Source organism: Tasmannia lanceolata, unplaced genomic scaffold, assembly GCF_043159265.1.
Source record: "Tasmannia lanceolata isolate RefF3 unplaced genomic scaffold, GAP_Taslan_0.1 ptg000015l, whole genome shotgun sequence".
Taxonomy (NCBI): Eukaryota; Viridiplantae; Streptophyta; class Magnoliopsida; order Canellales; family Winteraceae; genus Tasmannia; species Tasmannia lanceolata.
Genome location: NW_027518692.1, coordinates 29010143 through 29023306, shown reverse-complemented (window position 1 = coordinate 29023306; position 13164 = coordinate 29010143). Strand labels below are relative to the sequence as shown.

Genomic DNA, 13164 nt, shown 5'->3' with positions numbered 1-13164 from the left:
TTCTTCCCGGACCACCCACCTTTAGTCTATTCAATCATGGCTACTCCTTCGTCCTTACACCCTCGGAGTGGTGGTCCAGGGAAGAAAAGGGAACTAGTATATAAATTCAAATAAATTAGTAAAAGAGTGGGCCCCATAAAAAGGACAGATATCCAACGGTTGAGAGCTTGCCACCTGGTCCATCGAAGCCACCGAAAGTCAAAAAACAGCTCGGTAAAAGCTATAAATATCGGATTTTCTGCTCTTAATTTCTCGCTCTTTTTCAAAACCAAAATTCGTTTTGGATGCGATAATATCTCAGCGATGAAGAATCTTTCCGTCTTTCTCGTACTTTTATCTTCGTTTTTACTAGCCGATTGCCGGAATTTCTTCAAAGACCATCTCCGGCTGCCGTCGGAATTTTCCGGCGACGGCGATGATGACATCGGAACTAGATGGGCCGTTCTGATTGCCGGATCTGCGGGATACGGAAATTACAGACATCAGGTGTTTGTTTTTATGAATTCTTCTTGAATTTTGCTTTGTTTTATAATTTTCTTTCTTATTTCTTAGGGTTTCGTGTTAGTGATGTGTAGATTTTGATCGATTATAGGGATGGTATTTTTGCTAGGGTTTCGAGTTATTGATGTATAGATTTTCATGGTTTTTCAGCAATTTTAGTTATTTTCGGATCTGCGGGATATGGAAATTACAGGCATCAGGTGTTTGTTTTAATGAATTCTTCTTGAATTTTGCTTTGTTTTGTAATTTTCTTTTGTATTTCTGTAGGAGATATTTGTGTTAGGGTTTCGTGTTAGTGATGTGTAGATTTTCATGGGTTTTGATAGATTATAGTGATGATGTTTGTGCTAGGGTTTCGTGTTAGATGTGTAGATTTTCATGGTTTTTCAACAATTTTAGCTATTTTCGGATCTGCGGGATATGGAAAATACAGACATCAGGTGTTTGTTTCAAGGAATTCTTCTTGAATTTTTCGCTTTTTTGTTATTTTCTTTCGTATTTCTTTAGGAGATATTTGTGCTAGGGTTTGGTGTTAGTGATGTATAGACTGCCGGATCTGTGGGATACACGGAAATTACTGTCATCAGGTGTTTGTTTCAAGGAATTCTTCTTGAATTTTGCATTGTTTTGTAATTTTCTTCCGTATCCCTATAGGAAATATTTGTGTCAGGGCTTCGTTGGTTTTTAGTTGGTGATGTACAGATTTTCAAGGACTTTGATCGATTTTAGTAATTTTCAGATCGAGTTTTGACATATTTTTTTTCTATTACGTTTAGTTTTCGGGAGAGGGGGATTTCAGAACTGAAAGAAAGTTTTGATTTTGAGTGACTAGAATTTCTTTTAATTTAGCTAATTTATTGTTTTTAATGGTTTAATGATAATTTATTGATCTAGTTGGAGAAGTGATGAATTACTGGGAATCATGTTTGTTTCCTTTTCTTTTAATTCTTATATGCTTGACAATTCTTTTAATTTTTGAAATCATGATCTGGTTAGTGAGAGATTAGTTTTCTCTTTTCGTAAATTTTGTTGATATAATTTGTTCTAATATTTGAGAGAGAGGGTTTTCTGCTTAAGATGTTGCGTATATAAAAACCTTGGTTCTACTATTTATGGAGTTCTTATTTATTACAGTTTATTCATAGATTTCAGGCCCCTTTGATAATATATCAATAAATATTGTAGCATAGTGGTGTTAAACCTTGTGCCCCACATAATAGTGCGATTGATCGAAAGGTGATATAAAAATCCTGGTTTCTACTATTTCTTGAGTTATTATTTAGCTAAAGTTATTCATAGATTTCAGGCCCATTCGACAATTTGTCAATAAAAATTGTAATATAGTGGTGTTAAACCTTGTGCCCTACATAATAGTGTGATTGATCGAAAATTGATATAAAAAATCATGGTTTCTACTATTTATTGAGTTCTTATTTATTTAAGGTTATTCATAGATTTCAGGCCTCTTCGATAATATGTCAATTAATATTGTAGCTTAGTAGTGTTAAACCTTGTGCCCTACATAATAATCCGATTGATCGAAAGGTAAGCAGATAATTTTGTATTGGATGGAGTGGCCTCTATAGTTCTATAAACAGTTTCTCATCTGATGTTTATGTGTTCGTTTGGTGTGGCTGTGAGCTTCGACTTCATATTTCACGTTGATGACTGAAGTATTCTTGTACATCTAAGAAGGGCATTTGAGTGGCATTGGAGTATTGAATTTACGGCCTGTTATGAGCTACTCAGACTTAACATGGGTTTTTTTTCTTTTCTTTTTGTTTCAGGCACTTTTAATGTATTATTAGGGATTTCTCAGAATGTTCTTATTTTTTTTGGTTTATTTGTTATTAGATATAAGCAGGCCTTGCCAAATGCCTCTCACAGTTATTTGCATACAATCTTAAATGCCTTTGGTTTTGCAGTTCAATATGATTATTTGCAAATAATGGATATAATAGGTTATAACAAGAGTACAGTTAATGACTTCCGAAGAGTTCTCAATGTCTGATTTTCAAATAACGTTAAATTAAAACAATCTTATTTGAGAATAAAAACCAAATTTGGTGGCATCCAAAGAGGTATGTGTAATAACCGGTAAAAATATATATTAAAAATACTATGCAAAATTACTATGCAAATTACTATTCATAAGTACTATTCAGAATAAGACTATTCATAATTACTATTCACAGTAGGACCCACCAAGTACTATTCACAAGTAGGTCCCACATCAGCGGGTCCCACACAAGCGGGTCCCACACAAGTAGGTCCCACATCAGCGGGTCCCACACAAGCGGGTCCCACACAAGTAGGTCCCACATCAGCGGGCTCCACACAAGCGGGTCCTACCACCAGCGGGACCAACGTCAGCTGGACCATAATAATATTCCACCGACGAAAAGAATAATCCACCGAACGAAAATAAATAATTAAATATTCCACCGAAAGAAAATAATACTTAAATAATATTAATCATGACGAAAATAATACTTAAATAATATTAATCATCTCACTGTTCACAAAAATAAAAATTTATCCTAATACTATTCACAAGCAACCGTTACTATTCTCGACAAATTTTATATTCATTATACTGTTACACGTAAAATTTAATATTCATTTCACTGTTACGTAGTTGACGAGAATAATAATTTAATAGTAAACAGTGCAAAATACTGTTGAGAGAAAAGGCTATAAATAGCCGAAGAGAAGAAGAAGAAAATGAGAGAAAGAAAAGAGAGGGAAGAAAGGGAAGAGAGGGAAGAAAGAGAAGAAAGGGAAGAAAGAGAAGAAAGAGAAGAGAGGGAAGAAGGAAATCCACTACCAAGTAAGTCTTTCTTTTAGAGAATGGTTGGTTCTACCACCTATATTAGCAATAATCTCTTTCATATAGAATGGTTGGTTCTACCACCTACCTATATTATTTTTTTAGCAATGGTTGGTTTTACCACCTATATAGATAAAGCAATGGTTGGTTCTACCACCTATATAAGTAACATGCGGGGCCCACATGAATAGTAACATGCGGGGCCCACATAAATAGTAACATGCGGGGCCCACATAAATAGTAACATGCGGGGCCCACATGAATAGTAACATACGGGGCCCACATGATCTTAAATTTGATAGAAATAACACAGGGAATATTATCAGAAAGGAATTTGATAGAAAGAACACTGAACACAGGAAACATCAGAATTTGAAAAGGGTACTTCTCACGTTGCTTTCGTGAAATTCTCATCTGCACGATCCTTTCCACGTACATTCAGGCAAGTGAATATGGACTCGCTTCATAACGGTAATTCAGTGTAATTCCTATGATTATTTGATATGTGACTGTGTTAGAAGGTAAAAGTATCTTCAATACCATATTTCTTTAGAATTTCATTTCAGAAAGCAAAGTTTCATATTCATTCAGAAAGCAAAATTTGCATAAATTCTGCATGCCATTCTAGGTTGAAATGAAGGGTGAGAGAATAGTTGACGGCCAGAGTCAGGGTAATTGAGAATTGCCATAATGACCATAATGACCGTATGACTATTGGGGAGATTTTCGGGTGGAAGGTGACCCAAAGAAAATCCTCGGGTGGAAGGTGACCCAAAGGAAATCCTAGAAAGGAGCACGTCTCATTAGGGGGCGGAGGTTCCTTGATGGTCAATAGTTGACGGCCAGAGTCAGGGTAATTGGGGAATTGCCATAATGGCCATAATGACCGTATGACTATTGGGGGAGAGAACATATTGGGAATCACAGTAAGGATGAGAGTTCATATTACTTGATTTATTTCCAAATTTGATTTATTTGAGAAAAAAAAACTGTATAGTTTAAAATGGATTCTAATGTTGATCATTGAAATTTTTATGGTTATTGTACTGTTTCTTTTATGTCGTGAGCCTTTTTCCTTGCTCTTACGTTGCTACATTTCCCTCCACAGGATTAGTAGAAGAGGGAGCCTTCGCAAACGAAGACATATAAATAAAGCGGGAATGGGAAATAAATAGAGAGGGTGGAGTGACAGATGGGTCACCTGTCGTATTTAGACTCAGTTTAAGTATTTAATTTCGGACTGTAATAAATTTTATTTGGGATGCTAGGTCCTTAATTTAGAACAGAGTGAGTTTAAAATTTTAAATGGATTTCATTATTGAGAATACTTCCGCTGCTCATAAAGAACATCAGGTGAATTTGTCAAATAGGTGTAACGGCTTGGTTCTGGAAATCGGGTCGTTACAGTATGTTTTGTTAAAATTGTTTTGGTTTCTGGGTAGGGTATCTTAGAATGCTATTTAACCTCCCTTCAGCATTGACATGCATGTCTGGGGCTTCCCTGATGGATTGGTGCAAATTTGTTGGTCTTTCTTCTTTTGGTACCTACTAATTGTAGTAAAAAGAGGACAGATACACTTGCTACCAGTTTTCTGGTTGTCCTAGCCTTGACTCTGTGGCATACGGGTATTATAAAGCTTTATTGTTTGAAAATGGAGGTGTTTTATGGGGTGTATGTTAAATATAGCGAATATCTGTTTGATTTTTTTTTGAACGGTCACTGTTTGATTTTGTTAGTTATAAATAAGGTGGTACAATGTTGCAACTCAGATGTTAAAAAGTAAGTTTTTCTCTCGGCGTAAGTTGCAATCATATCCCTTGAGTATATTGCATAAACAAGTGGGTGAGATTTTCCAAGGGGAGAGGAAAGGAGCTACAATTTTATATCTGGTGTTGAAAACTTTTACTAATTGTGTTGGCGTACTGTTTAACAATGGTGTATCCTCCTACAATCCATCCTGCGATGTGCAGACCTCTGGTTTAAGATATTGTTTTACCTGCTGTTGGGGTAAAATATCAACTCCCTAAAAAGAACACAGATCTTAGCTAGAATTTCCCATCTTGCTGGTTCAACTTATTTCAGGTCCACAAGACTACAAGTGTTGAATTCTACTGCGGGCATCCGACATGTGAGGCATGTGTATCATTAGTTCTTACAAGAGGTCCATCTTCTTGTTTCTTGTCATGTTCTTATATGCAGCATTTCTGTTGCGAGTCTGAGGCCCTATTGCACACTTGCTTATGTTGACCTTTCTTTTTCTCTTCTTACTAGTGACTCTTTCTAGTGCAATGCACTTTCCCTTGATTTTAAGTTAAAAATATTGTTTGGTTGATGCTCATATGTGACCCTTTCACAACTGAAGTGTTTTTCTTTTTCAGGCCGATGTGTGCCATGCATATCAGATCATGAAACAAGGCGGATTGAAAGATGAAAATATCATTGTATTCATGTATGATGACATTGCTAACAACGAGGAAAATCCTAGGCCCGGTATCATCATTAATCACCCACAAGGGGGGGATGTTTACGCAGGAGTCCCCAAGGTTTAATAACTTTAATTTACTCATCCACGTCTTAACCAGCCACATCATGGATATGCCAATTATCCTTCGGTTTTCTCAGGACTGAAATCTACTCATTGCAGGATTACGTTGGAGATGATGTTACTGTTAACAACTTTTTTGCTGCTCTCCTTGGAAACAAAACTGCTATTACTGGAGGCAGTGGGAAGGTTGTCGATAGTGGTCCTAATGACCATATCTTTGTTTACTATTCTGATCATGGTGGTCCTGGGGTCCTTGGTTAGTATTCTTTGCCGGTAGTTATTATATTTCAAATCTTTTGGCTATTTACTAGAAATTGGCATGGTTTTTCATGGTTAAAAGTTGAAACGCCTCCACTCGAAACACATAACCATGTTGACTTGAGTCGGTGAAGATTTGACTCATGTTCTTCAATCAAGTTTTGACATCAGTCTTTAAAGTCTGGTTCTAGTCCTTAAATATTAGTCCCAAACTTTTTTTGAGAACTCGAATGAGTTGAGTTCAGAGTTATTAAACATTGGTTTTTTTTTCTTTGTGAGTAATATTATTGTCATTTGTTGGGAAATAATGAAACTGACAACTTTAGTGTCCATGTTGTGGTTTATTTTCAGGGATGCCCACCTATCCCTACCTTTATGCAGATGACCTAATAGCGGTCGTAAAGAAAAAGCATGCTTCTGGATCTTATAAAAGCTTGGTATCAGAGAACATATGTTACTGTTAACATTTTTATGATCTAAATGTGTTTATGGGAGCAATTTTAGTTATGGATTGTGTGTTTCTGTGGTACCATAGGTATTTTATCTCGAAGCTTGCGAATCTGGGAGTATTTTTGAGGGTCTTCTTCCAGAGGATTTAAATATCTATGCAACCACAGCTTCAAATGCCGAAGAGAGCAGTTGGGGAACTTACTGTCCTGGAGATAATCCTAGTCCGCCTCCAGAATATGAGACTTGTCTTGGGGACTTGTATAGTGTTGCTTGGATGGAAGACAGGTTTGTATTTTTCTCCACGGCACGGAATTGGTTAAATTTGTTCTTTATATGCAAAAAATTTCAGTTGCACAAGTTCTATGTAACTTGCAACAAGTGTCTAAGTCAATAATGGCCATATTAAGGAGCTTTCTAATTATCATGTCACAATAATGGCCATTTTTAAATGACCTAGATACTTCTTCACCTTTAATAAAATGACAGATATTCCCCTATTTATGTATACAGAGAGACATTAGGAGGGCTGTTTGGGACAACATTGATACAAGCATGTCTTCATATCGCCTTCCATCCCTAGGAAATCAGGACTTTGAGAAGTAATGAGACTTGTTAAATAGAAAAATGATCCAATTGTATCTCTAAAAGCAGCTCCTCAGTTGGTTAAGTTTGGACCATTTTATTTCTTTTTTGTTAGTGTTTCATCAATTGCTTTTGCCTTTGTTGTTGCCTTCCTGTTTTTCTTGGTTTGGTTTAATGGAATCACTATTCAAAAAGAAAAATAGGAAAAATAATAAAAGGATGCCAAGGCCATGTTGGGCACTACCTGCACACCGGCATTTGGGCCTGGGCCTTGCAGGTGATCTGCCCCTGTGTCCTGCTAAGACTCATTAAATAGTTCAAAATCTTTTTATAGGATACTCATGACTAGCAAAATTATATAATAATTTTTTTTGAATCGTTTAATTTATCTGATTGTTGTATCCTTCTCAAGAATACCAAAACACGAGAGAAGATGTGGATGAATTCTCTCTTGGTTTTAGGCTGGGTAAGTGCGTGCCATCCACATCCAGCATGGGAAGCTAGAATAAGTGAACTGTCGTCCTTGTTGCATAACTCATGAGTTATGATAATGGAAATTGTTACTTGAATCTTCAAGTTTTTGTCCTCTTATCATTTTTATATGATTTTCCCTGATTGAATTCTTTGATTTTTTTGGGACTTTTATTTTTCAATTAGTGCTGCAGTTTTGTCACCTTTAGCTGGTGAGCCTCACTTGTGGACTGCATTGCTGCAAATCTAAGATTCAAAATAGCTACGCATTTCCTTTTTCTCCTTTTTTTCTTTTTGTTCACAACTTCAGTGGACATTTTAATTATATTTGTGTTTGGGCAAAGATTCCTGGAGGAACGAGATCCTGTGCTTAAGTTTGCTGGATCTGGTTATTTATAAGAGCTAAAAACTTAAAACTGTCATTTTAGTATTGAATTCTGGGTTAAGTTTGGTACGGTGTATAATTATTTTCCTGATGTGGACAGTGACATACACAATTTGCGGACTGAAACTCTGAAGCAGCAATATCATCTGGTAAAAACCCAAAACCTTGCATTGTGCTTGAATTACTATTATGAATTTGAATAATTTCATTATTTGGGCATTTGTAGGTTAAAACCAGGACTTCAAACCATGATACATACAGTTTTGGTTCCCATGTTATGCAATATGGGGATGTAGGCCTTAGCAAGGAACAATTGTTCTTATATATCGGTACAAACCCAGCAAATGATAACTTTAGCTTCATTGATTCCAACGCATTGCCATCATTTTCAAAGGCTGTGAACCAACGAGATGCAGATCTTCTTTATTTCTGGAACAAGGTTGGTTGACTTTCTTTTTCTCCAGCTTAATTGCTTTTTACTTTGGATAATCATGATATCGCAAACTCCTCTTCTGTCATACAGAGCTTAAGATTTTCAATTGTTACATTTTGGTTACTTTTTCATCCTTGATGTGTTTTAGTGTTACCCACCTTAAGTTTCCTGTCACATTTTATTCAGTTTTTCTGAATCACACATTAATATTTATTCTCTTTCCAGTTTCGGAAATCCCCAGAAGGTTCCCCCAGGAAACATCATGCTCAAAAGCAGTTGCTCGATGTAATGGCTCATCGATTGCACGTAGACAACAGTATTGAACTCATTGGGAATCTTCTGTTTGGGTCTGAGAAGGGCCCAGAGGTGCTGAAGTCCGTTCGTCCAGCTGGGCAGGCTTTAGTAAACGACTGGGACTGCCTTAAGACAATGGTATGTGGCCGTGTACCTTTTAATTTTTTGTTGTGTGCTTGCGTGTGGAAATCAAGGAAATGCCCCTGAATTGATAGAAAATGGTTTTGAGCTTTTCAAGATGAGCAAAATTCCCTGAATTTTAATGATGCACGTGTGCAACCACAAACCAGCACCAGCTTTTCTACAGGCTCTGTTTCTTTTGACGTAAAATGCGCGTAAAACAAATTTTATGCTCTTTTTTTGACTTAAATTGAGCGTAAATTTTGTTTTATGCCCATTTTACATCCAAAGAAACAGAGATTCAATGAAAAATATGTTACCTGGACACCTTGAAAATAAATCCATACACTTGTGAGGCGTATTTGGCTACCACTAATTCCCCCCTGGAATATTAGCTTACCCATTGGTGAGGGATCGTGGGAGATAGATAGATAAACTTTTTCCTGATTTTTAGCCATTTCTCACCCTCATCTCACTCGTGCCCTCTCAAATCTCTTTCCTTCTCCCACCGGCCCTACCCCTCTCACTACTTGGGAGACACTAATTTGTCATGAAAAAAAAAATCCTGACTGCCATACATGGCCTTAGTGAATATGGGACCCAGAAGGTAGCAAAACCACGTATTTTTATCTGTTGTACTGAATAGGGGGAATCTATGGTCGAAACAGTTTAGATAAAACAAGTTAAACCATAGACTGAAAATTTGGAGATTATTGTGTTGGCCCAGTCTGCTCATGTCCAATCCCCAAGAGGTAAATTAGTAATTGGAAAATGAGAAAATTGATGTCAGTGGGATCGCATTTGGCAACCCGCGAATTCTTTTACTCTATTCCCTCCTGTCATTTTTGTTGTAAAATTCATTGTCTCATTTGGAAGTAGGTCCATTGAGTTCTAAATTCTAATAATGTTGTTAGATATTCATATAAACTCCAAAAAATCAAATCTCGGCAATTCAGCCCTTTTGTTTCTCTGCATGTGTTCTTGATTTAAACATGTAATTTAAGCATCTGTTTAACTGATCTGGGTTCTTTGATTCAGGTTCGGACATTCGAAACACACTGCGGATCTCTATCCCAATATGGCATGAAACACATGCGCTCCGTTGCGAACATTTGCAATGCGGGTGTCGGAAAGGAGACGATGGCCGAGGTCTCCGCACAAGCTTGCGCCAGGTTTCCCCATGGTCCTTACAGTTCTCTTCATAGGGGTTTCAGTGCTTAATATTCCACAGTAATCTTGGTTTTATAATGCATATTGCTGCTGTACTGGAATCATTGGGCTGCTTTCTTGCTCTGTAAATGTAGATTGAAGAAACATAAGCATGTAAATAAAAACCTTGCTCGTATGTAATTAGTGTGATTGCTGTAGCATATGCAGATTTATATATTCCAGTTCTTCTGTTTGGTTATTTTAGGCACTCTTTGGATGTCACCAAAATTGTTCCTCATTATTTGCAAATTAGATTGTTCTAATCTAGTCTTATTTGCAAATGGGGACATTATATAAGGCCTCTTTGGATGCTGCCAAAAGTGTTCCTTATTTGCAGATAAGACAATTCTAATTTACTTTTCTATGCGTAAATTAGAATTAAGGCCTCTTGGGAAACCATTAGCTATATAGATTAGAGAGTACCCATTGCTAATAGCTCTAATAGCAAGGGGTGTGGAAATATCGATTCCTTCTGAAGTAAGCATGGAATTGATATTTTCACACCCCTTGCTAAAGAGATTTAGAGCTCAGCAAGGGGTTGGTGCCAAGTTTTGTCCACAGGATGATCCTAACCCTTATGTAGATCCGTTGGCGAGTTGACTCGGAACTCTGTTGAGTTTGCTTGACTTAGCTGAAAATTGAGTTGAGTCGATCGGATGCCTTGATGGTAAATCTCTAATGAGTAACGATATATAAAAAATTGAATAGAAATAGGTATGGAATTCTTATCGAATCTGGAGTGACTCATTGAGTTGACTCACTCAACTCTGAGTTCCTAGTTATTTTAACGATGTCAAAGTTGTGAATGGATTGATAAATTGATTATTGTTGGTGAGAGGCTGAGAGCATGAGACAAGGACTTGAGAATATTGTGATCCTCAAATAATCCTATGAAAAGGACTAGCATTGGATTGTGACCGTCCGATCAATGCCCCAGATCATGATCTGTTGAGGGAGACCAAATGGATCAGATCTCAATGCCATCTTGATGGTCTTATGGTTGACTTTTGATCAACGGATATGATGACATAATCAATGAAGAAGTGGGCCTAATAAGTGTATTTTAGAAAGGGACATAAAAGTGACTTCACTTGTTGGTTGGGTAGTGCTTGTACCAAAACAAGGGGGTGTGGGGATTATGTGTTTCAGCTTCCTTTGGAAAATAAAAGGTTTATGAAAGGAAAGGAAAATGAAACAATCATTTCCTCGATAAAGCGTAGTTAACACTCTTCCAATAGTTTGAAGTGGACGTCCCAACCTCAATCCCCGATCATTTCCAACATGACGAAATCACCCCTACTAAGGATAAAGATGCCGTGGGTATTTTCGTCCAAACTGGAAAAGTTGCTCCCGATGACACGAAACGTCCAAAAAAAGCATCCGAAATGACGAAAATACCCTTGGAAGTTTCTGGTGATTTGAATATTCGTCCCAAAATTTCCACATGTAGACTCAAATGCCCTAAACTGCCTCTCTGGAAAATACCTTTTTTGGATGACGAAGTTCCCAAGAAAATACATCTGGCATGATTCACGCATTAAAACGAAGGCATTGTAGTCAATTGAAGGACAGTTTGAGGGTATTTTCGTCATTTAAAATACACTTAGGCTCTATTCACCCGCGTTCCCCCGGAGACCAGATGCCGGGAAAACACCCAATTTTTTCCTGAGAAAGTTAAAATTCGCATGTTCACTTGTCTTCATGAGATTTTGAAAGAGCCTAGGTGGAAAATATCGCATTTGACATGGAAATTGAGAAAAATTATGTGGAAATGAGTCTTTTCTCACAAGTGTGAGATTCCTTTTTCCTTTATTTTGGTCGGATTTGCTTTCCAAGAAAAACTAGTGAATAAGGGTGGGCAAGCAGTTTCTTGGGAAATCTTTTCCTGCACAGTTCCTGAACAGGCGCGGGAAATCTTTTCCTACCCAGTTTCTCTGGATTTCTTTTCCTAATGCCATGTCTGACCCCCGGAAAACCTTTTCTTTTCCTTGCCTGGTAAAACAAGTGAACAGAGCCTTAGACAACCGCTTTCTTCCGGGCGAAGACAGCTATTTTCCAAAGAAGGTATTTCTCTCAAGCCTCAAGGTAGTTATTTTTTCGCCACAGTTGTAGGATAACACCCCCTCCCTTTAACGTGATTTGTGCGTTAAAGTTTGAGGGTGTATTATCCTAATGGGGAGGGGCGAAAAATAATCTCCCTTCTCTCTTAACACTCTAAAAAATTGTGGGGCCAGTGAAGCCACCTGTCAATTAGGAAATTGCCAGCCTGTCAATCAGTGCAGCTGCCCGACCTGCCTGAAATTCCATCCCGTCTATAATAAACCCCTCCCCCGTCCTTTCGTATCACTCTCTCTCCAAAATCCCAAACCCTCTTTTCAGCAAAAACAGGCACTAACAAATCTCTGACAAATGGAGGGTTTCAGTTCCAAAACCTTTGCTCTCTCTCTAATGGCGACTCTCTGCATCATCTTCTCCCTCATCGGAGAATCCCTCGCTGCTGAAGCTCCCTCTCCGGCTCCGACATCGGCCGCAGCCGGAATTTCTCCCTCATTCTTCGCCGTGATCTTCGTCTCACTGTCGGCCTTCTTTTTCCGTTCGCTCTTCCGTTGAAGATTCTGATGATGCAGTGGTTTCTGCCTTATCTGTCCGTTTTGATGCCTTTTTCTTTGCCTTTTATTAGAGATCGTTGGATCTTTTATGTTAGCGAGTTTTATATCTTTCATACAGTACCGGTTTGTGAGTAGATTTTTTTATATAGTATCGTTCAGATCGTCTCTTCTGCGGAGAATTAGAGGATTTTGATGCCTTTGTGCGATGGATTCTTTTCCAGAAAGTCCTCTGGTTTCTGTTGGTTGTAGATCTGAAAGTTAGGGTTTGTTGATGGAGCTTGTATTGGACATTTGATATTACTATATAGAGATATATCTTTCTTTGTTTCTAAAAATCTTGTGTTTCTCTTTCTTGGATGAATTTGCGATATGTTTCTGGGATATCTTTCCGTTTGGATCTTTTATATCAGCGACTTTATATTTTTTTACAGTATCGTTTGGATCGTGATGAGAATTTGAGGATTTTGATGCCTTTG

General features: G+C 37.5%; 1 protein-coding gene across 1 annotated transcript; it reads left to right on the top strand.

Moving 5' to 3' along the window:
- Positions 1 to 245: 245 nt before the first annotated feature.
- On the top strand, positions 246 to 10278 carry LOC143846126 (vacuolar-processing enzyme-like). The gene is made up of 9 exons (XM_077354541.1): positions 246 to 486; positions 5711 to 5875; positions 5977 to 6133; positions 6487 to 6572; positions 6671 to 6870; positions 8124 to 8172; positions 8250 to 8462; positions 8682 to 8888; positions 9909 to 10278. Exons 1-9 carry the CDS (start codon positions 304 to 306, stop codon positions 10089 to 10091), a joined length of 1443 nt encoding a protein of 480 aa, XP_077210656.1. The 5' UTR covers positions 246 to 303; the 3' UTR covers positions 10092 to 10278.
- The last annotated feature ends 2886 nt before the right edge of the window (positions 10279 to 13164 follow it).

Coding starts and splice junctions, on each gene's coding strand:
- LOC143846126 (XM_077354541.1), top strand. CDS start 304: ATGAAGAATCTTTCCGTCTTTCTCGTACTTTTATCTTCGTTTTTACTA. Junction 6,871..8,123: donor GTTGCTTGGATGGAAGACAG/GTTTGTATTTTT, acceptor TGATGTGGACAG/TGACATACACAATTTGCGGA. Junction 8,463..8,681: donor TTCTTTATTTCTGGAACAAG/GTTGGTTGACTT, acceptor TTCTCTTTCCAG/TTTCGGAAATCCCCAGAAGG.